Below are 27,847 nucleotides of genomic sequence, written 5' to 3' on the forward strand. Positions count from 1 at the left end.
GATTTGTCACATGAACAAATAGCTACGGCAGAGAGAGAGAGGAGAAGGAAAACAGAGGCTGGAACAGGCAGGGCCTTGGATACTGCTTTATATCCTTTGGATCTTACTCTAAGGGGAATAAGAAGATATGGGAAGAGTTTAAGCAGGGAATTGATCTGACAATGTTTGCTTTGGGGTGGGAATGGAAAGAAGTGGAGGAAATTAGATGATGTGCAGCCTGAAGATGTAACAAAATATGATTGTAGCATAATTGATGGGATTAACATAGCTAATAAAAGGATAAAAATATTTTTGGCTGGAAAAACTGATGGGTTTGCTACGCATAACCTCCAACCCAGTTCTAGCTGTTTAGACAAAATTCCTCCATCATTTTTGAAGGGCAAGAGAAGATCCTGGAAAGAAAGGTACCCAGGGACCAACTATGACTAACTCCCCTTGGATGTTTAGTTGTTATTAGAACAAGTTTGATGGCCGGGGGTGGTCCAGACTGAGATCAGATAGGCAAGTGAGGACAAGACAGGTGCAGCTCATTACCAGGAAGGGGCTGTCTGGATAGAAACCCAGACTCAGCAGCAGGGGTTCAGGAAGTGATCCCAGGTAGGTGTGGCTGATTTCACTAAGCCCTCCTTCCCCACCCTCCCTGCCTTATAACTGAAGGCCTTTGCCATCCTCCAGGTTTATGGAGTTGGTCAAGAGCCTCTAGCCTGGCAGAGCCAGCTAACTTATCCTTGAAAAGAGTGAGGCTGAGTTCCTAGTCTTCAAGCAGGCAGCAGCTGTCAGGAGAGCAGGAGGATTTCTGGAAAACAGTAAGCAACCCTGGGGATGCTCTAGGACTTATGGGGAGGGGATCCCAGGAATTTCTCGACTTCCTGCTGATTTCATAGGGAAAGGACTGGTGTTTGTTTTAATTCAGATAGCATAGAAAATGCTATTTTGTAGAGGGCTTAGTCGGATCAGGTAGGATCATCCGGATGACACACAGAAAGACAGAAAAGTCTAGTGGGGAGACGAATTCAGAGTGTGATCAGTGCTGTGAAGAAGAATCCAAGAGTTCTAAGAGAGTAAATGTGGGGCCTCAGCTAGTTAGAAAAAGCTTCTGTGGGGACTGACATTTTTGCTGAGACCTAGACAGCGGGTAGAAAGTGTGACCAGAGAAGGGTATGGCTTAGAGAAAGACTTTCATTTGGGAATTGGGCAAACCACCAAAAAAATCAGAAATCAGAGGTAGAACTGAGGGCAATACAGATGGAGATGTGGTCAGGGTGAATGTGGTGGCAGAATGTGGGGAGCAATGCAAACCAGTGACAAGTGTGAGGCAAGGGTATGATCCAATCAGTTCACTTATCCGTGGTTTCCTCAGTTCCCCTGAGAATAATCTAGCCAGGAGTACTGACAAGACTGAGATTGAGAGGCTGGACTTGGCTGTGACAATTTCTCTGTTGTCATGAATGTCTTCTTGAGTATCTTAACAACAGATCTTGACACATGGTCTTTCACGCAACATGAATCGCACAATCTGAAGGATCATAAATATTACTATTATCAGTGAAACGGGCTAATGTTTGGAGAGCACTTTAACACTTCCACAAACACTATCCCTTTGATTCTCAAAAGAACTCCATGAACTGAGCACTACTCTCAACCCCATTTTACACAGGGCTGAAGCTCTCATCAGTACTTCCTTGATCAAGGTTCAATAAAGCCAAACAATCTCAGAAGCGCTAAAGCAGTATCCTAAACCAGGTTCCCTAATTCAGACACCTCTGTTCTCTCTATTTGGTCACAAGACCTTCAAATAGAAGGTTCCAAACAACTAACGAAATTTTGTAATATTTACAAAGATGAGTAAGAAATTATATGAATTTCTGGGGGATGGGTGGGGCTAACGAGTTCAATTTTGAAGATACTGAATCTGAAGTGACTGCAGGATTTTCAAGTGGAGAACCCAGTAAACACATATTAAGGGTGTGGAACCACGAGAGGATTATAATGTGTCTGTATTTATTTTAGAGTTAAAGATCTCAGAGCTTGCTGTCTTGTAGGACAAATCGAGTGGATTAACCCTAATAGAGGTTAGTCTTTAATCAACACAGAAACGATTCTATGTTTAAAGGGCTTTTCCCCCCTTGAAACTAAATGTAAAACTTGACTGTGTAGTCTTTAAGGGGGAAAAAAAAATCTATAAACAGAATATAATATGGTCAAAGAACATGATTTGCAAAACCATGAGTATTTTTTAATTGAAGTATAGTTGATTCACAGTGTTGTGCCGATCTCTGCCGTACAGTAAAGTGACTCAGTTGTACACCTATATACATTCTTTTTAATACTCTTTTCCATTACGGTTTATCACAGGAGACTGCATATAGCTCCCTGTGCTCCATTAGGTCCCTACAGAGGACCTCATTGTTTATCCATTCTCTGTATAATAGTTTGCACTTGCCAACCCCAAACTCCTGCTCCATCCCGGTCCTTCCTCCCTCCTCCTAGGCAAGCACGAGTCTGTTCTATGTGAGTCTGCTTCTGTTTCGTAGAGAAGTTCATCTGTGCCGTGTTTTAGATTCCACATCTAAGTGATATCAGACGATATTGTCTTTCTCCTTCTAACTTACTTCATTTCGTATGACACTCTCTAGTTGCATCCATGTTTCTACAGATGGCATTAGTTTGTTCTTTTGTATGACTGAGCAGTATTGCGTTGTATATATGTACCACATCTTTCTCCATTCATCTGTCGATGGACATTGAGGTTGCTTCCACGGTTCGGCTATTGTGAAAGGTGCTGCTATGAACACAGGGGTGCATGTATCTTTTTGAATTAAAGTTTTGTCCAGATATATTTGCAGGAGTGGTATTGCTGGGCCATAAAAACTGTAATGAACATTGATCATAACTTAATCAATTGATTATAACCTAATTAAAAATTAGTTGCCCGATATAGTTACCTAGCTACATTCCAGGTGGGGTGGCAAGCACATATAAGAGGCTGGTGTGGGAACTACATTTAATATCCTGGGATAAAGCATAATGGAAAATAATAGAAAAAAGAATGTGTATGTATGTATGTATAGCAGAGTCACTTTGCTGTACAGCAGAAATTAACACAACATTGTAAATCAATGATACTTCAATTAAAAAAAAGAATGAAGAAGCTGACAGGTTTATGGAGTTGGTCAAGAACCAAGGTTTAGTGTAATAAATAAGGCTGGGAGTAATCAAGAGCTCAATTTGATGTGGGATGTTCAAGTTTTAAAACTAATCACCAGCATCTATAAAACTCTAATTTCTAAAGCAGTGAAGGAAAAACAGCTTTTTTTTTTTTTTTTTTTAACAATTTTGAAACTCCAAGCCTCTGACCCTTTGCTTTGATTCTCGTTGGTCGATGCAGACAATTCCCATGCCAGTTTCAGAAGAAGCCCTAGCTTTCCCCATTTTCCTCCTTTGTTCAAGCTGTGCCTTTGGCCTGGAAATTCTTTTTCCTACCATCTCTCTCTCTCTCTCTCTGTTTTTCTTAAATCCTCTTCATCCTTCATGACCAGTGGCTGCTCACATATCACAAAGCCTTTCCTGAGCTCCTCCCTAAAAGACCCCCATGGTTCTGACCCTGCTACTCAGGGAAGGGTCCTCTGTAGAGAATATTTGTGTGTGTTTTATCTCCACTAACATATTAAACAAGAGGTTAAAGATCAGCTTTTACTACCTTTGTGTGCCTCAAAACTACTAACATGGTTCCATCAACATCACAGTCATCAATTTTTATAAAAATGAAGGAAGGAGGGAAGGAAAATAGTACTGGAAATTGGGAAACTCAGTCTTAATGGGGCCAACAGGATTGACAAAATGGAATTTGTTTGGTTAACCTGGATAAAAATATTATAGTTATTTTAGGAGAACCTCTTTTCCCATATAAGCCCCCAAATAAGAATTGAAGGGTTTGAATAAATAATAAACAAATAAGTTTTAAAAGTATAAAAGCTTATTTTACAAGGCAAAAGTCATTATATTGTTTAAGGCCATATTTTCAAGTAGAATGGCAAATTGTCTTATATGGAAATGATCACTTTAAACAAGTTCTATCTTAAAATACAGGATGACTGCAACTATGGGAAAAAAACAAACCACCTCAGCATAGACAAAATAACGAGAAGGAAATTTACCAAAATGTATACCGCCCTCCAACACGAGTGAGTCCAGTGTATCCAACTAGGACCATTTCCTTAAATACACTCAACACATTTTAAAAAGGCAAAGGATATGACAGAAAGCTTTCGTTGTAATAAGCACAGAAATGTGTGATGAATCACACAGATTAACCCAGACAATTAGGCGCCTCCTACACACCTTGGACAATGATCAGTAAATATGTAAATGTCTTTCTGTTTTCTCTGCAGCACTATTATTTTACCAAACCAAATACTTCCTCCAGGATTGTTGACTGGATGCTTCTGCTTCTCTCTTTAAACTGTCAGTCTGGCTGAATACTCAGGCCCAGATCTCCAGCCATGGTCCTCCTTCTACTTTTCTCACTTTTTCTTTAAAAAAACAACAAAAAAAATTTTTTTTTCCTGGGATGTTCCTGGTGGTCCAGTGGTTAAGATTCTGTGTTTGCACTTCAGCGGACATGGGTTTAATCCCTGGCCAGGAAACTAAGGTCCCACACACTGAGGGGTGCAGCAAAAAAAAAAAAGAAAAATTTCCCTCCCTTATTAAAACGTCTTACCCTTGCACTGTGTGTGTGCACTGGTCACTCATTTGCATCTGACTTTTTACGACCCCAAGGGCTGTAGCCTGCCAGGCTCCTCTGTCCACAGAATTCTCCAGGCAAGAATACTGGAGTGGGTAGCCATTCCCTTCTCCAGGGGATCTTCTCAACCCAAGGATCAAACCTGGGTCTCCTGCATTGCAAGCAGATTCTTTACCATTTGAGCCACTAGGGAAGCCCTACCCTCGAACTGTGGATTTGTTTAATTAAGAAAAGTATAAATCATCTCAAGTAGAAATCACAATCATTCACAATCTGCTCTCACAAAAGAGCAGTTTATGGTATTTACTTCTGTCTTTTAAAAATGAGTCCACCTGCACAAACAACAGTTTTTACAACATTGGAATAAGCTGCATTGTTTCTATCCTGCTTTTTCCTTCCAGTTAACCTTGTATTATAGGCATTCCCCCTTATTCTTGGAGAGTTTGTCAGCTTCACTTTTAACCAATAGCACAATAATTCACCATTTTAATATACTCGTTAAAGATACAATATGCAAAGTTCTCTGGTCCTATGGCTATTCGTGAATAACCTTCCAGAGGGTAGCTCCTTCCTTCCTCATCTCTCTCCTTGACTTAGAGTGAATTGGGTCCCAAGCCTTGAAGTGACAAAGGCAGAAAATGCCAGATCCAAACCACGCCTTGCCTTCCATGTGGAATCTTCTCAGCTTAAAAAGGAGACCTCAGAAACAAATCCCTCAGCAATCCTAAAAAAGGCTTTCGACAGAAGCGCTCTTCCTTAAGCTAAGATGTACCCGGAACAACGGGAAACCTAAGAACGGGAGGAGTACTAGGAGGAGGAGGAGGAAATTGTAGCCCCGCCCGCCTCAGGACGGAGGGAAAGGTTCTAGTGAGATGACTAAATGCTTAGAGAGGCAATTTGGTCTAGAGTCTTAATGCTGATTCGTTGAAGGGCCTTGGCTGACAGAAGGAGGGAGATGGATGAGGGTGAGTACTGGGAATCTAACTTTTCTGAGGCGCTAAGTCCAGGGAAAGGAGACATCTGGAGAGGGGAGGAGAACAGCAGAGACAGGAGACCCTGAACTGATGCTGTTACTTTGTTGTGCAATCTGCCCCCTTCCTCCTAGTTCCTCACCTTTGATCAGACCTTGGCACAATCATACAGTCATTCCTTTCCTTCTGCATGGATTCAGCTTAACCTTGAAGCTATGGACAATCTTTTCTTTAACATCCTGGGACTGGAATGACTTTGGAAGGTCTGAGGAGGCCCACAGGGTGCCTTTGGTACTTGGGAGGTCGTTTCCATGGCTGACTCTGGAGCTGAGGGAGGGCCACCTCCAGGATCCTAGACCTCTCCTGGTCCAGCTGCTCCTTAGAGAGCTTTCCTGGCCCCTGAGCTCAGGCCCCCTCAGAGCGGCAGCCACTCTGCTGCTGGGACTGAGAAGACCAGGGCCGGGCAGGCCGGGTCAGCCTGGCAGACAGACACACCGAGCCTGCCAGGCGAGGGTAATAAGATGGAGTGTGCATTTCTTAACGCTGTGTCCTAAATTCTATATTATATAAACTATTAGGAATTAGAGATGCACACGGTATTTTTATACAAGCCAGAATTTAGTAGAGCCTTCTCCAGAGACTTGTTCTTTTGCTAGATTCCAGGGTACTTTAGTGCTAAATTCTAGGGTATTTCCCCCTTCGGCTATCCCCAATTACTGTAAGCCTAAAATGTTATATTATCTTTTAAAATATTATGCTTTAACTAAACAAGTAATACACACAAAAACATATGCTTGTTATAAAATGTAAAAAGTTCATATTTTAGGACAAAAATCCCCAAGTCCCCTTTTATGTACAATGTACTCCCAATACTCCTCCTTCCTCATTGGAAAGAACTGTCAACAATTTGGTTAACTGCTTTTAAATAACACTAGGTATATAAAATTGTTTTATACAATAACATTATATAATATATATTATTTGATGACTTGCTTTTTAAAAAACTTAATCATATATCTCAGAAATCTTTGCAGGCTGGTACATATTGGTTTATCAATTGGTCTAAATAATTATAGTTTTCCATTCTGGGCATATAAATACAATTTCTTTAATAAATTTATTTATTTGTACTATGCCTTATTCCTGGACATTTAGATTGTTTCCAATATTTTTCTCTTATGAACAATACTGCCCCTGTCAATATAACTTTGCATATGTATACAAATACTTATGTGAAATATTTCTTAAAGAAGAATTATTGGATCAAATACAAGATCCACTTTAAGTTTTGATGGCTATTTGTAGAGGAGGGAAAACTTAGCATTTTTCCCTCTCCCAGTTAGGCTTGTTGGCTGGGGACCTATAAATTAGATCAGCAAATGACAGATTAACAGAAAAAAAGAAGTTTCTTAACACGTGCTCTGCACATGTACAAAGAAGCATGCTGTGATGAGTAACTCCAAGGGGTGGTGAGAACTTGGGCTTATACATCACATTAACAAGAGAACATACATTTTTACAGAAAGGACAAAAGAAAAGGACTTTGAGTTTCTAGGGCAGTAGATTGTTGGGAGGTAAATTAAGGGAGGGAACTGATGGAAGATAAGGGTTAGTTAATACCTTGTTATATAGACTCCTCTGGGGCTATCTCTGGGTTGATGAGGGTCTAGAGCTGTCTCTGGTGATTAACTTCTGTCCTTCCTAGTAGAGAGGGGAGGGGGAGTGTGCGTGCTCAGTCAGTTGCTTCTGACTCTTTTTGACTCCATGGACTATAGCCCACCATGTTCCCCTGGAATTTTCCAGGCAAGAATACCAGAGTGGATCGCCATTTCCTGCTCCATGGGATCTTCCCAACCCAGGGATCGAACCTGCGTCTCTTGCATGTCCTGCACTGGCAGGCAGATTCTTTAGCACTGAGCCACCAGGGAAGCCAGGGGAGGGAGGACACCTTTACAAGTTAAGTTCTGCTTTTAGGCAAATAGGGGAGGGCAGGGAGCTTTTCTTTTATCTGCTGCCTCTCAATTGCCTTCAGCTCAAAATAATCTTTATTCTGAAGTGGTGTATTTCGGGGTGGCATAATCTGCTACCCTTCAGTATCAATCAAATTTCTCTAAAAAGTCTGTATGAATTTATACTCACACCATATATGAAATATAGGAGACAGCCCATTTCCATATACCCTCACAAAATATACTGTTATTCTTTTAAGTATTTCTGAATGGATCAAAGATGGAATCTCATTATTGTTTTCATTTGCATTTCTCTGATTATAGCAAGACTTCTTAATATTTATGGCAACTTTTATATATAATGGATATTCATCCTTTGTTACATTTGCTGTAAAAGACCTAATCATTTTACTTGTACAGCCAGTCAAGTAACACTTTTCTCCTGCCAGCAGCTATTTGAATTGCTGAGTACGGAGTGGAAACAATCAAACAATATAATCATGTAGACACCATTAAATGAAAATAATGTTTCAAAGAAACAACATGGTAGTACATGATTAACTGACAGACAAGTGGTTCAAAGCCTAAGAAATCGAAGAGCAGGGCAAGAGGCCAGGCGGGTGCCAGAGCTTGTTCTTCCCTGATTTGCTGGCATTGCAGGATGAGGAGGTTAAGAGGGACTGTGGTTTCCACTGTGTTCTTCAGACCCATAGGGCTCTACAGAGCAGTCAAGGGAACCCCCACCCCAGTTCTTCCACCAGAGTTGCTCCTCTCAGGTCTGTTGGTTATGTTTTTATTTGAATAAAGCACAATAGTCATTTATTTGGAAAGTAAAAAAAAGTGAAAACCTCCAAACCAACTTAAGAACTAGGTTCTACAATCAAACTGTCTAGGTTTAAATGACAATTTTGCTACTTACTAGGAGAAGGTAGTGGCAACCCACTCCAGTACTCTTGCCTGGAAAATCCCATGGACAGAGGAGCCTGGTAGGCTGCAATCCATGGGGTCGCTAGGAGTCGGACACGACTGAGCGACTTCACTTTCACTTTTCACTTTCATGCATTGGAGAAGGAAATGGCAACCTTACTCCAGTGTTCTTGCCTGGAGAATCCCAGGGACGGGGGAGCCTGGTGGGCTGCCGTCTATGGGGTTGCACAGAGTCGGACACAACTGAAGCGACTTAGCAGCAGCAGGTAGGTGATCCCGGGCAAGTTACTTAACCTCCCAAATCCTCTGTCTGCTCATCCGTAATACGGAATTTGTAATATCTTGTTGGGTGTTGTAGGAATAGAGGGAGACAATGCATGACACACGTAAAGCCTGGTGCTTAATAACACTCAGTAAATGTTAGTGAGATATGAAACTTGTTACAGATGCTCCCCATCCTAAAATAACAGGGAAGGATTCACAAGGAAGCGGATGCCGAGTTTGCTTGAAGAATGGGTACAATGCAGACATACACAGGTTGGGAAGAGGCAGGGGCATCTAGAGGTAAAGCTGGGCACAATCTATTGGGAGGCCACGATACACACAAGGGAAGTCCAGTTTATTTATGGGCTATTGGGAGGTAAGGCTGGATACATGTGTTAGGACCCCATCGTGGAGGGCTTTGACTGCTTGGCTAAGGATTTGGACTTGCATCTTTAGGTAGTGAGACATTTTCCTCCTTATACAGAAATGCTCAGTAGTAATCTCATCACATTGGAATCTCTGTAAGCTCTCACACAGAAGTGCCCTTTCATATTTCTTAAAAGGCAAGAGATGAAAAAGAATGAAGTGTTAATCAAAGTCCCAAACTGACAATAACAATGAGAAGTGGAAAAAGAAAAGACATTGATGGAGAATTGGACTAACAGCAGGGACAGAGGCAGGAGAAGTAAAGGAGCTGAGTCCACCTGACATTCAACGGCAGGTGTCCACTCCCTCTGCTGACTGTACCAGGGGCCGTCTTGTCCCCTTCACTACCTCTGTCTGGAGCTTTCTAGTCCTTTACTAGTAGCCTGCTTGCCTGGGATGTTGTGGGCAGTGGATTCTTTCAACTTGCCCTAGTCTGCATCCAAATTAGCCGAGGCCTTAGGAAGCCCAAGAAGTCAAGGTATTTCACCAGAGGTTTACTAGCTTGCATGCCTGTGGCCACCAGTCCCTCGCATACACCAGGGTGGTTCTTCCTACCAATGCCTTTGCCGAGATCTCATTAGCCTTTGCCTAGATTATTGCAATAGAATTCTTACTGCTCTTCATAGCCTAGTCTTCTTTCCCTTTGGTCTGGATTAATTCTGAAGCACAGCTGTGATCGTGACACTCCTCAAAAACTTCCCTTTAATCAAAGCAATACTTTTCCTTAAATGCAAAAGGAATACATGTTCAAAGCAAATGCTGGGCTGACAGAAAAAAACTCAAAGGAAAGAAAAATTTCCCATAATTTTACCACCTGCAGTTAATCTGTTAACATAATGTTTTTTTAAAATTTTCTGTGTTGCTTTCTAAAGTTGCATGAATTATTTCCCCATATCCTTTGTCCTTTTGTTGATTACATTAGGATGAGAGGGATAAACTTTACGTATTCAATTCTGAAAAAGCTGGCTAAAAATGTAACATTCACTTTATGGCATATAGAAGGGGAAAAAGTGGAAGCAGTGACAGATTTTATTGTGGGGGGCTCCAAAATCACTGTGGATAGTGACAGTGGTCAGGAAATTAAAAGACACTTGCTCCTTGGAAGGAAAGCTATGACAAACTTAGAAAGCATCTTAATAAGAAGAGACATCACTTTGCCAACAAAGTTCTGTCTAGTCAAAGCTATGGTTTTTTCATTAGTCATGTATGGATGTAAGAGTTGGATCATAAAGAAGGCTGAGTGCCAAAGTAATGATACTCTCAAACTCTGGTGCTGGAGAAGATTCTTGAGAGTCCCTTGGACTGCAGGGAGATCAAACCAGTCCCTCCTAAAGGAACCCAACCCTGAATATTCATTGGAAGGACTGATGCTGAAGCCAAAGCTTCACTACTTTGGCCACCTGATGTGAAGAGCTGACTCATTGGAAAAGACCCTGATGCTGGGAAAGATTGAAAGCAAAAGAAGAGGGTGGCAGAGGATGAGATGGTTGGATGGCATCATCGACTCAATGGACATGAGTTTCAGCAAACTCCAGGAGATAGATAGTGAAGGACAGTGAAGCCCGGCATTCTGCAGTCCATGGGATCATAAAGAGTTGGACACAACTTAGTAACTTGAACAACAACATCCAATCCTTTTTGTAGGATATTTGGGTTGCATTGAATATCCTTATGTTCTTACTTTTATACACAAATTATGATTTTTCTTAGGAAAAATTTCTAGAAGAAGAATTTGTGGATCAAAGGAATTTGTTTCAAGGCATCCTTTCATTTCATAAGAAATGTTGATAAACTGCCTTCAGAAAGGTGAACATTTTATCTTCCCATCAGGGAGAGTTACACACATTACTACTGAGCAAATAGCAGCATCTCAGCCTGGAGTCAAGCCACTCCTCATCCTGGCCCTGCTGCCCTCGATGACCTCTCTCTCTCCTCCTCTACAGCCCCGCTGTCATCCTGCCAGGTTATTCTCCTTGTGCTTCACACATATCCATCCACGCAAACATCTCCAAGCACCCACCAGGAAAGGCAGGAGATCGTGGAGGTTAAGGGGGCAGGCTCTAGAGCCAGCCTACGGGGGTTTGAGTCCAGCTGTGTCCTTGCTGCATGGCAGGGACAATATGAACACCTCCATTCCAGAGTGGCTGAGAGAACAAAAATGATTTCAGACACATCAAATGCTTCACACAGTGCCTAGCATGTGCTAAGTGTTCAGCGAATATCAGCTGTAATTATCAGCAATTAGGAACAATGGTTCCTTCTAGGCAATGGGGGAGGCGTACAGGGGTGAGAAGATGGCCAAGGTTTCTGCTTCCTGAAACTGATTCTAGATGCTATGAAGTGTGCTCTGCAGAAAGTCAAAAGGCTGTTGTGATGGCAGATGATCATAGGGCAGGGGATGGGGCATCATGTTCAGTGGTTAAGGAAAGTCCCTGTGTGATGGTTACGTCTGAGCCAAGACCGGAGGGGGACTTGGGACGTCTAAGTGTTTTGATGTCTCTGAGGTCAGGAGGTTGGCACCTCAGAGCTCACTGCAAGCACACAGCTGCTCTAAGGTCTCTATTCACTTTAAGGCTCATAATACTTGGGGATATATTTTGATCCTTCTATATCCTTGTCTTTGTGTTAGTCAAGCACCAGGAGTCACGCAGCCGTGACTTACTTCTAATCTTACTCGTCATTAACCCGTGTGGGCTGGTGGCCAAGGCGAGACAGCCTTGTGGGCGTTACTATGTTGTTTTTTTACAGTTTTTTTTACTAATTGATTCTGCTTGATTTCCTGTTTTGTTGAACTTCTTGTTGATCCTCTTGGCTTTCTTTGCCTGCTCTCTTGAAGGCCCTCCCTTTTGTTCTCTGAAGTCACCGTCTCCTTGACATGAAAAACACTTCAGTGAGCTAAATGCATAATTATAGTAAGTGAATATAATTAATGTAGGATGCATTGTGATATTTTCTATTCTACTCTTTAAAAAAATATTGGTCACATTTCTCTAAATTGATTTCACAAACTACTAATAGGTTAGACATGTTTACAAAATGCTGTTTAATTATTCACAGTCATCTGTCTTGGATTATGCCCTGAATTTTCTGGTTCCAATAATATAACTATTTAAGTACCTATGTTACATTTAAAAGGTTGGAAAACTTTGTACTATTTGATCCCGTGATTCACCTTTGAATCTGCCTCAAGGAAAGCTTGTTACTAGGAGAGGGGGTCAAGGGAGCATTGTACACGTTCTGTTTTCAGCCAGATGTTTGACAAATTTGTGAGAAAGATACAAAATGAAAGCTGGATTTGACTTTAGACTGTGAAGAAAATTTAAAAACACCTAAAAAAAAAAAGAAAAACAAAAAAACCCCACCTAATCCAGTTTCCTCACATAAAGAATTAGATGTAGTCACAGCTAGCTGAACATCTCTGCTGCTGCTGCTAAGTGGCTTCAGTCGTGTCCGACTCCGTATGACCCCAGAGAAGGCAGCCCACCAGGCTCCCGTATTTCCCAATGACTCAGTGTTAATGTGGAAGGAAGCTCCAACGGTAATACTCCACTGGCCTTGGACTTAACCCTTAATGCCTAAATCATCGTATGACCAAAGACTCGGACGACAACCTGGAAGACAGTTTCGCCCGTTCCCAGATGGCAAGAGAAAGTGTTTGGGTGAAAGAATTAGGACTCAAAAAAATTCAGCCAGGTAACAAAGACAGGCTAAAACCATCAAAGTGAACTCATTTAGTGAAATTGTAAAGAACTTTAGTGAAAAAAGAGTTCAAATTGCAAACGACACAGAAACTGGCTGGAGCAAACATGAGTTTTCCTTTAGGGTGCTGTTTGGCAGCATCCCCAGTAGCTACCCACTACACACCTGTAGCAGTCTCTCCCCCAGTTGTGACAACCAAAGACGTCTCCAGATTTTGCCAAATGTCCTGCAGGGGCCAAAAATTCCCCCGTTTAGAACCACTAAGATAACTGATGTGCTCCTCGGAGGGAAAGGACTGAATGTGTTTTTATCACCAGCAAAAACAGTGAAGCAAACACAACCCGAGGCAACAGTGCTAAGAGCAAGTACTGCTGCCTGAGCGCTCACCCTGCACCTGCCACCATGCCAAGGCCTTTACATGTGAATCCTCACTTAATGCCCACATGAACCCTAGGAGGTGGGCACACCATTGTCACCATTTTTCAGCCGAGGACACTGATGTCCAAGGACCTTAAGTGACTTGCTCAAGGTCTCACAGCCAAGATGGCGACGTCTTGCACCTTGCCTATTATGCCATGAGACTTTTAAGATTATACACTAAATATACACATTAGGCAGCAGCCACTGTCTTCATCCACCTGGAACGTGGCTGAGAAGTAAGAAATTAAGTTGTAAATAACCCTGTGGTGCCCAGCTGCACCCACATCCTAAAGCAGGGACTTGCCTGTAGCTGAGGTCCCAGCCTCCAGTCAGTTCTTTGACTTAGAAAGTGTGGGTCGCTCAGTCGTGTCTGACTCTTTGGGACTCTGTGGACTGTAGTCGCCTGTCTTTGACTTAATTCATACAAAATTCTAGTATGCTCTTTCTTCTATCATCAGGATAATAGAGTAATTTTTAGAAAGCTTGTCAACCAAAGCGATTAAGACCACAAGATGGCACTTCAAGGGTTAAGTTTCAGTTATCTGGAAATGTTGTGTTGTCTGGGACCCCAGTTCTTGAGCTAGGTTCAGAGGTCACTGGAATCACGGTGCTGAATTGCTCTCTGAGTCCTGAAACTAGGCAGCAGGGTGCAGAGGGGTCTGAGATCTGGACAGCAATCATAGCCAAGTTAGAGCCAGGTGCAACAGAAATGTCGAGAAGTACTGGGGATGCTGAGCCCAGGAAGCCACAGCTGTCCCCTTGCCCCATCTCACCCCCCAGTGGCAGCCTTGGAGCTCAGGTCCGTCGACCTGCAGAGCGCCAAGAACAACCAGGAGCATCACACACAGGAGATGGGCCTCCAGCGGCTCATCGTGCGCCGTAGCCAGTCCTTCACCATCCAGCTGCATTTCAACCGCCCCTTCCACTCAAAGAAGGACTCCATCACCTTTGTGGCTGAGACAGGTAAGCCCACCCCTCCCCAAGACAAAGTTCATCTGTAGGGCCCCTGCCCCTGCTTTCTGAACCACCCTCCCCTCTCTTCTCCTGGGACCCCCCAGATCCCTATTAGTGCACTTAAGATCTGGCTGACTCAGCCAACTAAGGTTGTGATAATAACAGACAACTTTTAAATATGCAACAGGCACTGTGCTAACAACTCATGCACATTATCTCGCACATTCTCTCATTTAATCCGTGACAAGACTTTCTGGTGGGTACTATTACGATCCCATTTTACAGAATAAAAACAAAACAAAAAAACACTGAGGCCTACATTGTAAAGGGGCTTCCCAGGTGACAGTAGTGGTAAAGAACCCACCTGCCAATGCAGGAGACATAAAAAACGTGGGTTCAGTCCCTGGCTCGGGAAGATACCCTGGAGGAGGGCATGCAACACACTCCAGTATTCTTGCCTGGATAATTCCATGGACAGAGGAGCCTGGTAGGCTATGCTCCATAGGGTTGCAAAGACTCAGAAACGACTGAAGCGACTTAGCATGCACGCACTTAATAAAGAATATGCCTGCAATGCAACAGACCTGGGTTTGATCCCTGGGTCGGGAAGATCCCCTGGAGAACAGAATGGCTACCCACTCCAGTATTCTTGCCTGGGAAATCCCATGGACAGAGGATCCTGGTGAGCTACAGTCCATGGGGTTACAGTCTGACACGACTAGCACTACACAGATGTTAAGTGTTTGTCTGAGGACACCTAGTGGCGGTAAAAGGATTAGCGAGTTGTGGGAGGAGGTAAGGGTCCTTCCAGTTCCCGGGCAATCAGGTCACACAGATTTTGAGCCTCACTTCAGGGTCTTTCTCTCCTACGCAGGACCAGCACCCAAGGAGCTGCTGGGAACCCGAGCCACCTTCTTGCTCACCCAAGACCGACAAGGCAAGGGCTGGAGTGCTTCTGACTTCACTGTTCATGCCAACTCGCTCGATGTCTCCCTTTTCACACCACCCAGTGCAGTCATTGGTCCCTACTCTCTGAAGATGGAGATCTCTCAGGGCCCAAGTCATAGCACGACCCACCCTCTGGGGACCTTCATCCTACTTTTTAACCCTTGGAGTGCAGGTATAACGTGTTCACAGGTTGTAATGCTGACTGATCGATTGAGAACGCTCTGTGAGGGTCTACTTAGCAAGTCCTGAAGATAAACTGCTGGATATCTATGCAATGTGTTACCATGTGCTCACTAAAAATCACCTTAACAGAGAATTTTTAATGGGATGATAAAAAAGTTCATGGCTTGATGTTAAATGAAATCGACTAGGAAATGGAACACATATGATCTTAATTACACATATGTGCAGAAAAAGTGCAGACAGGTTACACCAAAATATAATGATGGGTGTCTCAGTAGCGGGAAGGGGTGATCTTCATTGTCCTCTTTCCGTCATCCATATTTTCCAAATCTCTATGACCAGCTTGCTGCTTTTAAAACCAAGAGAAGATAATCTTTTTCTAAAGTATAGATTATGTCGCTGGCCTCTAGAAAAGCACATAGACTTTTAAGGAGCCCAGTCTTGATTTCTATTGCCATCAACCCATTGCTTCTCTGATTATCCAGGAAGATACTGTCGTTACTGTTTTTTAATTTTATTACTGTTTATTTTTTGGTTTGGGGCTTTGTCCCCTCTGCTACTCTTAACTGCTCAGAGGACGATGTCTACCTGCCAAGTGAAACGCTGCTGCAGGAGTATATCATGATGGACTATGGCTTTGTTTACAAGGGTCATGAAAGATTCATCACCCCCTGGCCCTGGAACTACGGGCAGGTAACAGTGGGCCTTAGACAACTGTTAGCTCGCGAAGTACCACTAACAGAAGTCAGGGTGTGTAGTGCTGGAGTGAGAGGCTCAAGGACGGAAGGGGAAATGCTTTTTCTTCTCAGTTTTTAATATTTTGTATGAAAAACTTAAAGCATAATGCAAGTAGACAGGCTACTCTAATGAACCTCCATGAACCTCTTACCTTCAATGGTGATCAATTTGTGGTGAATCTTGTTTCATCTGTATCAAGGATTTACAAACTATAGCCTGTGGCCCACTGCCTGTTTTTGCATGGCCCAAGAGGTTAGAATGGTTTTCATACTTTTCAAACTGCCAAAAAACACACATTAAAAAAAAAAAAAGAACACAGTCATCCTTTAGTATTTTCAGGGCATTGATTTCAGGACGCCTCCACAGATACCAAAACCAAGCATGCTCAAGTCCCTTATATAAAATGGAATAGTATAATATTTGCATATAACCTACACATATACTTCTCATATACTTTTAAAGTCTCTAGATACTTATAATACCTAAAACAATGTAAATGCTATGTAAATAGCTCCTGGAATTGTGCAGCAAATTCAAGTTTTGCTTTTTTGGAATTTTCAAGAATTTTTCCCCCTAATATTTTTGATTCTATTGGTTGAATCCATGGATGCGGAACCCACTGATACGGAGGGCTGACTGTATTTTGTGATGTGCAAATTATATGAAGTTCAAACTTCGCTGTCTAATAATACCCTTTTATTGGAACACGGGCATGCTCATTGATTGAGGTACCGTCTGTAATAACTTTCACGCCACAATGGCAGAATTGCGTGTGGAGACTGAGACCCTATGGCCTGCAAAGGCTAAAATAGTTATTTGGTCTTTTACAGAAAAACTGCTGATCCCTGGTGTATTCTCCCCCATTCCTCCTACCTCATCACTGAATTTTTTGGAAGCAAATTACCACGTCATTTAGTTCACTAATACTTCCAACTGCAGTTCTAAAAGATGATGACTCTCTGAAAAATTAAACCACAATCCATTATTGTAACTGAAATAATGAACACAGTTCTTTAATAACACCAATTAGCCAGTTAGAGTACACAGCAGGGGACCTTTGAGCAACTTTTCTACTCTCCACCTCCAGCCTTGGCTAGGATAGTTTGCCTCCGCCTCCCACTGCCATCTCAGCCCTGTCCACACACCCTGGGAGGGAAGAGTGGGGTGGGGGCAGGAAGCAGGGAGCCTTGCTGAGGAAGATCAGTTTCCTGTTCCCTGACAACCTGTATACTTTTTTGAAAACCACCAGGGCATTTGATAGCCGAAAGGGTTAGGATGCAGGTACAAATACATGTTGTATGTCCTGGGTCTACACCGTCTTCTGTGCCACACCATCAATGCTGGACCCTCTCCCTGACTTCAAGGCTCTCCATGCTGTTCTCACTCCTCACATGCCTAGCCTTATATTTATCCATCTGATCGTTTCCTAACCCCACAAGTCCTCCAAAAAGAACATCTCTGAGCCTCTGTCTCTGGTACCCATTGCGCCCAAAGCCCTCAAGTGAACACCCCTACCTGGAGCTCTTCCTGTCTATTTAGTCTTTCCAAGCCCACCGGCTCCAATAGTCTTCTTTCATTTGACTCTAATCTCTTTAAATTCCATTTTCATTTTCCTTCAGAAACACACAGGTTAGTTCTTCAAGTCCTGAATCTGACACATTCCCAACTTGACTTATAAGCTCCTTGAAGGCAGGACCTGGTCTGATATTTAGCACCTACCCCCACCACATATACATCATCCCTAAACGTCAGTGCTACCGAGTTGGCTTCAGAATTGAAGACGTTTTTATTCTTCTCTTTGTTCTCCCGTGACTTCCCCGGCAAGTTTGAAGAGGACATCATAGATATCTGCTTTGAGATTCTGAACAAGAGCCTGTACTTCTTAAAGAACCCGTCCAAAGACTACTCGCAGCGGAACGACGTGGTGTACATCTGCAGGGTGGTGAGCGCCATGGTAAGACCGGAAGCTTCCCCGGCCCCACCCCAGCGTCCCCAGCACGGGCACTTCGGAAACTCATCTGTCTGTCCTCTTTAGATCAACAGCAACGACGACAGCGGCGTGCTGCAGGGGAACTGGGGAGAGGACTACTCCCGGGGGGTCAGCCCCCTGGAGTGGACGGGCAGCGTGGCCATTCTGCGGCAGTGGGCGGCCAGGGGCGGGCAGCCTGTGAAGTACGGGCAGTGCTGGGTCTTTGCAGCTGTGATGTGTACGGGTGAGTGAGGAGGGCGGGGTGGGAATGCAGACTGGCTTATTGACTATGATAACCCTCTGAGGTCGGGCGGGATTGTCTCTACTTCATCTCGGTTAATTGTGGCTTGTCTACAGCCCCACGGCTAAGGAGTCGTGGATATTCAGCTCTTAAACAGCACACTCGCTAGTCTCAGGGAATCCTGCAATATCCAGTGAAGTGCTGCAGTCACTCCACAGACTCCTTGATGGAGCAGTTAGACTATTAGAATGGTCACCTGGATAGATGGGCTTCTGGTCCCAAAGTGGTGGCAAAAGTGGCTTCTTTCTGCCACCAGCTCAGGCTCCTCAGCTCAAGATGAGCCTGGGGTCAGGGGCAAGTTGGGGGACGCTTGAGATGCCAGCAGATGATCTGGGAAAACCTGATCTCACCTGTAGGCAGAGCTGCCGGCTCCCAAACACCACTGAGAGATTCTTGAGGAGTTATAATTAAGAGATTTACTACTTTGTTAACTACCCTTAAGGAGCATCCATGTTTTATATATTTATCAGTTATTTATAATTTAGTCCCTAGTCATCAATCATATTATCTGTGGATATGAGGGAAAGATGGAAAGCACTGTAGTGCCTGTTTATCCTCCCCCAAGAGGCAGAAGTACCTGGTACAGTGCTGCCTGTTCCACTGTGAGGCTCGAGAAATGTTTACTGAACCGATATGTTGACTCTGAGTTGGAGAATGAGGGAGCACAGAATGCGAAGGGCAGAGACAGGGGCTGAAGTTCTAGACTTTTATGAGAAGGGCAACACAGCTTCATAGTTATGTACAGGTGCTGCAGACAGCGGAGAAGTTTAAATATGAGTGCTGAAATCAATTGACCTCATTGTGCTCATTTGTTTTCATTGGAAAATGCTCAGCACAGTGCCAGCACTTAGTACAGCCAGATTTGCCTTAGGCTGGGATGTCCCTGATCAGGCAGGAGTTAAGGAGGAGGGCTTAGGCCCTTAGACTCCGTGAAGAGAGGGAGAAGGTCTGGATCTGTATCTTTGCTCCACGTCTGGGCCTCTCCACTGCCAGGCCCTAGAATCTACAGCCTTTGCATGAGAGGAGAGCTGCTTCTGCTGTTACCTCCGGCCACTCGCAGCCCTGGTCTGACTCTCACCCCTGCCAAAGATTTGTGAAAAGCCCAAGAGCTGTGCTGGGAGTGGACAGGTGATTGCAGACCGGTGGTATCCTTTGGGGCTCTTGAATGAATCAAAACAAAAAGACTGGCCAATCTCAATAGTCCTCTTACATTTCAAAGCATTGGCATCCCCACAGCAGCCTCAATGGGCACCATTTGCTCCTAAGAAGGATTGTTGTTCAGTCGCTAAATCATGTCTGACTGTTCATGACCCCAGGCACTGCATCATGCCAGGCTCCTTAGGGGTGGGATAAACCTCTCTCTAAACTCCTCATCTTGCCTGTACAGGTGGGGGCCTGGGTTTCAAAGGTCACATCTGGCTCTTGGCTTAATTTCATCTGCCCCTGATAGGTGTGTCTGGTGGTGGCAGTAGGAATGGGTTGCCATTTCCTTCTCCAGGACGATGGTATAGTGTCTGCTTTGTGATTCCTAAGAAGCCACAAGAGGGTGCTGTTGTCTTATCGAAGATGGTCATTCCCTCACTGTCCAGGCAAGATTTCCTTTGTCACTGATGTCTTCTGTGTATCTCTATAAATCTATCCTGCTCTTCTATCCATACTCTGATTTCTCTCTTACCTCTTTCAAACTCTTTCATTTGAATTGAGTTAAAGATCCAGAATTTCAGAACTGAAAATCATCTGGTCCAACTCCATTTTGTTACATATAAGCTAAGGACTAAGGCCCAGAGAAGTTAAGCCGTCTACTTAAGGTCACACTGCTTCTCTTCTGACCACAGCACAGGTCTCATTTTTTTTCTTTTCTTTCAGATTATCAAATGTTTAGGTTCTCTGTTTTTGGTTTGGAAAGCTGCTGAATGGGAAAAGCCCTAAATGATCAATTGAGTTGTTAATCGTTTTAAGTGTTGTAAATTGTTTTAAGAGCCTCAAGTGATTTCTTTCTCTGGTGGAATGGAAACCATGGATCGCACAGGTAGGCTGCAAGGTTTCTGGGCCTGGGTGCGGTGCTCTGAGGATAAAGGAGGTGTAGGTACAGATCTGCAAGCACCTTGGCCTTTTTCTCTCCTCCAGCTTAAAAGTGACAAAGTATGTACCTGAGACCAGTGATTCTGCTTGAAATGGATTTGGTAATTCCCCATGCTTTTCCTCTCTTTAGTAATGAGATGCTTAGGTGTTCCAACACGTGTTGTTTCCAATTTCCGTTCTGCACACAACTCGGATGCGAACTTGACCATCGACACCTACTATGACCAACATGCAGAGATGCTGCCAACTCAGAAACGAGACAAAATATGGTAAGGGGCACTGTCTCCTGCAGATCTCTGCTCCGTTCCAGGTAGGGCAGGAAAATTCTGATGCTTTCTGACCCAATGCTTTCTGGCCTTAAGGAATTTCTGCCCCATACATTGTTGCCAGTGCTCAGCCAGTCCTCAGCCAGAAAGCTGTTCCGGCTAATCAGATCCTCACATCAAGCTCATTCCAGACATAGAAGACTATGAGTTAATGTACTCTGAGGTTGGCAACCAAATGAACAGATTGTGAGCCCTCTGAATACTGACCTCATCTTACTCTTCCTTCATTGAGCCTTTCTGTCTGTCTGCACATTTCTCCGTTTCTCTCTCAGGGCAAAGCCAGGACTAGCTGTCTCTGCATACTTACTCTGATCTCTCTCGACCTCTCCTCTCCCTGCCCCACTCTCCCTCCTGGCTGGCATCTGTGTGTGTCTCTGTGTGTCCCTTTATTTTTGGATCTCTCGTTGCTTCCCCTGGTTCCTTTCTCCTCTCTTCTACCCCAAATCTGATTTCCTGTTTTTGCTTTTCCAGCCAGTTTCCAGGTAAGACCTTTTGAGTTTGTATGAGAATTAGCTGCTGTCCCTAGCACTCCCTCCCTCTCTGAGCTCCTCGAGGGCTGAAACTTCTCTGGCTCATTGAGCAGTAGTGTATCTGGGGAGGACATACATTCGTGCAGAATTCTGTCTGTGAACACACAGCCTGAACCTAATCATGAGGAAACATCGGGTGAGTCCAAAATGAGAGCCACTCTGATAAAAATCAGTCAATCAAGACTATGTTCAAAATGTCAATGTGATAAAAACAGCCTGAGGAACTCTTCCAGTTCAAAGGACACAGAGGGTATTGCACAACTAAAAGCAATGTGTGATTCTGCACTGGGTGGAAACAAATGCCATAAAGGACATAATTAGGTCAACTGACAACACTGAAATATAGACAATAAGGTAGATAAAGTATAAATATTAAATGCATGAAGTTGAGAACTGTATAAGAATATGTAAAGGAAGATCCCTATTCTAGAAAATCTCCATCTGAAAGAAAGCCAGTGCGAAAGCAAATGGAGCAAAATGCTAACAATAGATGAACTGGGTATATGGGTGGTGTTTATCCTAGTCTTGCAACTTACTGTAAGCTTGAAATTACTTTCAAATGTAAAAAAAAATAGGAGAAACAATGATATAAAGCACTCAGTGTAGGGTCTGCTGCTAAGTCACTTCAGTCGTGTCCGACTCTGTGCGACCCCATAGACGGCAGCACACCAGGCTCCCCCATCCCTGGGATTTTCCAGGCAAGAACACTGGAGTGGGTTGCCATTTCCTTCTCCAAGTGTAGGGTCTGATACCTGGCAAATCTTCTGAAAATGTGAGCCCTTTTCTCCTTACTGCCTTCTGCAGGAATTTCCATGTCTGGAATGAGTGCTGGATGATCCGGAAAGATCTCCCTCCAGGATACAATGGGTGGCAGGTTCTGGACCCCACTCCCCAGCAAACCAGCAGCGGTGAGTGAAGACCACTGTGGAAGGGCCTGGGCTATGTGGGGAGGCCAATCAAAGTGACTGACCCCGTGAGCAGGAGGCCGAAAGGGAGCGATGCCTGTCCCACTTCATCCACTTTCCAAAGTTGTAGCAGAGACAACTTCGGGTCAGGGGTCTAACTTTGCCATTGACGGCTGGGTGGGCCAGTAAGTCACTGTACCTCTCAGACATTTGCTCCCCTGTAAAGGAGGGAAGGTGAGGATGATGCTTCCCAGGGTGGCTGTGAGCATCAGATGAATTCATGGGAACTGGAGAGCACCCTGTGGAGGAGGCTCAGTGATGCCACTGCCTCTCCCCATCCCACCTCCCTCCTCTGCCTCCCGTGGCCACGACCCACTGGCCCTAGTCCACCTGTCAGCAGCCAAGTTAGTGGTCCACAACTCCTGTTCCCTGCCCAGGGCTGTTTCGCTGTGGCCCTGCCTCCGTGAAGGCCATCAGGGAAGGGGAGGTCCACCTGCCTTACGATACCCCATTTGTGTATGCCGAGGTGAACGCTGATGAAGTCGTTTGGCTACTGAAAGATGGCCAGGCCCAGGAAATCCTGGCCCATAACACCAGTTCCATCGGGAAGGAAATCAGCACCAAGATGGTAGGGTCAGACCAGCGCCAGAACATCACCAGCTCCTACAAGTACCCAGAAGGTGCCTGGGACCCCAGGGTTTTCAGGGAGGGGGGCAGCTGTAACCTCCTTTGCTTGCCCAGCAGCAAAGAGGTTTGAAGATGACTCTCACGTGTAAACCATCACCACCTAACCTAACTACCTCCTCCTCAAAAGACGACTAAGAACAGCATCCAGGGCTTATATTCAGGAGCTCATTTAACCCCAATTTTTGGCAACTCTATGAGGCAAGGAGATATCCCTGGGCTATACGTGACAGAGCCCTGCACCAAGAGGGGAAGGGACCAGGATGCAGCGAGGGTTTGAGTCCAGCAGCCAGCAATACCCGTCCCCGTGTTCTCAGCTGTGAGGCTGTATCATCTCTTTTAGCAGCTATTCTTGGGGTTGGGACTTTGGGAGGGGGTCTGGGAGTTTCTGGGAGCCTTGTTTCCCTAAGAAGGTCATTGTTCCTCTTGAATCCTCCCCACTGATGTCTTTCCTGGCTCTCATTTCTGTCAGGATCCCCTGAGGAGCGATCTGTGTTTATGAAGGCCTCCCAGAAAATGCTGGGTGTGCGGAGGACCTCTTCACCCTTCCTAGATCTGTTGGGGTCTGGGGGCGCTGTGGGCCAGCCGGCACAGCTGCAGCTTCACCTGACCAGGAAGCCTGAGTGGGGCCAGGACCTGCTGCTGAAGCTGCATGCCCGGAGGGTGGCGGACAGAGCCCACCCTCAGGGGCCCATCCACCTGGTGGTGGGCTTCTGTGCACAGACTCTGCTGCACAATGGTGGTACCCGGCAGCCCCTCTGGAGACAAAAAGTGCACTTGACCCTGGACTTTGGGGAGGGTGAGTATGAGGCAGGCCTGGAATGGCATCTACAGGGAAGGGAGCTTGGGGCCATGAACAAGTCACCCGCAGTGTACACACACACACACACACACACACACACACACACTCATTCTCACATACATCGGGCAGTGAAGCTGCTGTTGGCAGGAGGTTGAATGCCAGGTACTATACCTCTGATGCTGCCACCAGGGAAACACAGCAGTGACCTTGGGGGGCTGGGGTGGAGGGTAAGTACTGTCTCTCTCTTTCTCACACACATACACATGTAGACGCACACTCATTCTCTCTCACACACATACACATTTTTACTTTCTCTCTTTCTGAGACCCATTCCTGGACTCAAAATGCATTTTGTCTGTGCTTAGATATACAGTGGCCGCTCTCGCTACCTTACAACAATTACAGAAACAAGCTGACAGATGAAAAGCTGATTCGTGTGTCTGGCATTGCCAAAGTGGAGGAGACAGGGAGGTTCATGCTGGTTTTAAAAGATATCTCCCTGGAGCCTCCCCACTTATCTATTGAGGTAAGGCATCTGGACAGAGAAGGGGCTGCGGGGGGTCTCTGACTCAGCCAACCCAGGGGCTGGGGGTACAGCAGCTGACAAGACACAGTCCCTGCCCTGGACACCAAACGGATGATTAGAGTGCAGTATGGTGTGGTCTCTGTGCTCTGTGCAAATGGAAGGCTTCCCAGAGGAGGTGACATTTTATGGAGGATGCACAAGAAGACACTGTAGAGAAGAATTAAGGCAAAGAGACAAGAAAGGCAGTGTCTGGATGTCGGAGGAGAGGAGACAGTTTTGAGAGAGACTCAGGCCAAATTCCTTGTCACCTGATAAGACAGGGGTGACAAGGAGGAGGGAAATAAATGAAAGGTGAGCCCACCTCTCCAGTTCAGAGGCCTGAGGGGCTGGCGAGGCCATGGCACAGGGAATGAACACAGGTGGAGGAAGGGTCAGTGGAGGAGTGCGGGGATGATGCCCAGCTCCTCTTACCAGGGCTTTCCTTCCTCTGAAGCCTCCTTCCTCCACTCTCCCCTCTTACCTGGAAGAGTCGCCCACTGCCTAATCCTCACCTGACTGTGCACCTGGAGGATTTGTCAACACTACTCTCCACCCCGATGGGAATGAGAACCGAGTGGCTCCATGTCATAGACCATCTGGCCACCTGACAGTTTCCTGGGCTGTGAGGTCATCAGGCAGCCTCCCACGGGGGCCGGGGGCGGGGGGAACAGTGGGCAGAATCACAAGAGCAGGCACAAGCCTGGGGCTGAGATGAGGCCCTGCCCACCACACAGAGCCCTGGTTACAGCAGGATGCACTGCAAACACATCAGATGCCAACTAGGCTATTAATTGGTCCCTGTTGGTGAGAAGGAGATTCCCAGGTGGCTCAGTGTTAAAGAATCTGCCTGCCAATGCAGGAGACACAGGTTCAATGTCTGGGTTGGGAAGGTCTAGAGTAGGAAATGGCAACCCACTCCAGCATTCTTGCTTAGAAAATTCCATGGACCGAGGAAACCTGGCAGTCTACAGTCCATGGGGCTGCAAAGAATTGGGTGTGACTGAGCATATTGCTAAGGAACCATGGCATGATTTGTATGACTCTGCTGGATACCAAAGCTGTTTTGATCTTGCTCCACTCTGGCACGCTCACTAGGGTACAAAGGACTCGTTTCTTTTCTCTGAGTTCCAGGGGAGCCACAAGGTGTTCTTCCTTTTCTGTGATTCTCTGACTGAGCCAGAACACGCTCCCAGGAGGATCTGGGTGGGCGAGTCATTTCCGTCCAACACTCGTTCACCAGATAGCCATCATATGGCTGGCACTATGCTAGGCACTGGGGCTCAAGAAGTGAGCAGGATGGCACCCCTGCCTCCCACTCACAGACCAAGGCCGTGATTGCCCTATGACACAGCCCTCACGTGTGATGCACACCTGAGAAAACTCAGAGTGGGTCTGCTAATGTACGTGGAGACAGAGCAGAGTGGGGGAAAGACCCTGGCTGGGGTCTGGGCCACCTGGGTCAGGTCTGGGCTCTGCCATTAACATTTCTTGGGACCTTGGCCTCAGAATGATGCCATTGGTGGCATATGGATGGCACAGTGACACCACTTCCTCATCCCATGCCTGTGTCAGACATTACTAATCAATCATTAGCCTCTCATTGACTCTGGATTGTCCTCAAGATCCTTTTTTTTGTATATTTATTTTTTAAGTGAAGGATACTTTTAAGATCCTTTTTAACACAGCATTCCTATCAGTCACAACTAACAGATTGGAGCTGGCACTTAAGTTGAAATCTAACTGCCATCCTGAGCTAGATGATGGGGAGGGAATAGATTTCAACTTGGTGCCAATTCCCCATTGGCGGTGGCTTCCAGAAGTACTGTGAGCTTCTAAGACAGGCCAGGGTATGTGATAACCACGAATACCCTGGGCTTCTGTTCTCTCCCCTGCAGCATCTTAACCCCTAAATACACAGTCCCTGGTGGTCAACAGATGGATGGAGTTTGCTGAACCGAGTGCAGAAAGGAGGCCACGTCTCCACGATATCCTTGTCTTCTCTCCACACAGGTGTCTGAGAGGGCTGAGGTGGGCAAGGCACTGAGAGTCCACATCTCGCTCACCAACACCCTCTCGGTGGCTCTGAGTCACTGCACAATGGTGCTGGAAGGCAGTGGCCTCATCAATGGGCAGATATCAAATGAGTAAGTCCTGTGGCCACCCACCTGTCTCCTGCCGGTCTTTGATAAGGGGAGTCTCGTGGGGTCATAGGATGGTCCTTAGTCTCCTGGATGATGCCTCCTTGCCCCCACCTTCCCACCTTCCTCCAGAAAAGGTTGAGTTTGGTAGGTGGTATGGGTGGGGTAGGGTGGGGTGGGAGGTGCTTACTGACCAAGAGCAGAATCCAGAACACTCACCCCAGCAGTTACTCCAGGCTCTAACAGGCCCTTTCTGACCCGCAGCCTTGGGACTCTGGTGGCCGGACACACTATCGAAATTGAAGTGGATCTCTACCCCATCAAAGCCGGACCCCGCCAGCTCCAAGTCCTTGTCAGCAGCAACGAGATCAAAGAGATCAAGGGATACAAAGACATCTTTGTTGCTGCAGCCAGGGCTCCTTGAGCCTCACGCTCACCTCCTCAGGCCCTCTAGTTGCCCAGCTCCTTCCCTGCCCCACCTCCAGACGCCCTTTCAGCCCCCCTACCCACCCGCAGGCCCACCTTGCTCTCTTCTCCTCCTGGAGGTGTGTTTTATCTTTGTTCCTCCACTGTTCTCTTCCTGGCCTACCTGGGGGCGAAGGGAAGCTCTGTGCATCTTGGGAAGAGACAACAAAAATACTTTATTTATCATCCGTGTTCTTTTTCTGTGCTAACAAGCTACTTACTGCTTATGGTCCTCTGTGGCTGGGCCCTTCCTGTCTTCTCTCTCCTAGAACGGCCCCGGCCACAAGAGAGTGCAATGTGATCTCCTCTAAATTAGCCTCTCTGGAATGCTAGATCCTAGGTCTCTCCATTTAAATCATCTTAGCAAGTCCGCAAGCAGAGGCTGGAGGGAGGTCCGGGGGAGGGGACCTGGGAGGATTCTGGGAGGACAGGGACTGCAGAGCTGTGGGGACCAGGCAGAAGCTGCTGCTGGCCTGAGAGCCTGGGGACGGTGAGGCAGGGCCCACTCAGGGCGGTCCCAGGATGACTGGGAAGCACTTCGTAGAGGCTGCCCCCCTAAACAGGCCCTCACATTCCCCGGCCCCGTATTTCCCCCGCCCTCACCCGCTCACCATCCCGAATCTTTTCTTCCTGTTCCAAGTCACACTGACTCCTCTCAGCTTCTCTTCATTCATATGGCGTGTTTTTGTTATTTTAAGGATAGGGAGCCACTCTTTTGTATTTTCTTCCTGTAGTTCTTCAGACTATGTGTACTCATCTTAGATAATTTGGAAAGAACAGAAAAGTGAAAAAGAAACAAAAATCACTGATAGCTTCCCCATCCCCAAAGAAATCTCTGCTAACATTTGCCACATACC

General features: G+C 45.6%; 1 protein-coding gene across 2 annotated transcripts; it reads left to right on the plus strand.

Annotated features, from left to right (window-relative positions):
* Positions 1–668: 668 nt before the first annotated feature.
* Positions 669–27,176, plus strand: TGM7 (transglutaminase 7). 2 transcript variants are annotated; one of them, XM_086363362.1, is made up of 13 exons: positions 669–806; positions 14,181–14,363; positions 15,229–15,474; positions 16,060–16,178; positions 18,049–18,177; positions 18,259–18,436; positions 20,706–20,844; positions 22,236–22,339; positions 22,774–23,016; positions 23,493–23,819; positions 24,188–24,348; positions 26,398–26,531; positions 26,790–27,176. In XM_086363362.1, coding segments are annotated over exons 1-13 (2,124 nt in total). In that variant the 5' UTR covers positions 669–805; the 3' UTR covers positions 26,950–27,176. The 2 variants fall into 2 exon arrangements, with proteins under 2 accessions (XP_086219488.1, XP_086219487.1); XM_086363361.1 differs by lacking the exon at positions 669–806 and adding an exon at positions 5,573–5,709.
* Positions 27,177–27,847: the final 671 nt, after the last annotated feature.

The sequence above is a fragment of the Bos grunniens genome, chromosome 21, assembly GCF_055505025.1.
Source record: "Bos grunniens cultivar Pamir isolate PY7600 chromosome 21, Bosgru_T2T1.0, whole genome shotgun sequence".
NCBI lineage: Eukaryota > Metazoa > Chordata > Mammalia > Artiodactyla > Bovidae > Bos > Bos grunniens.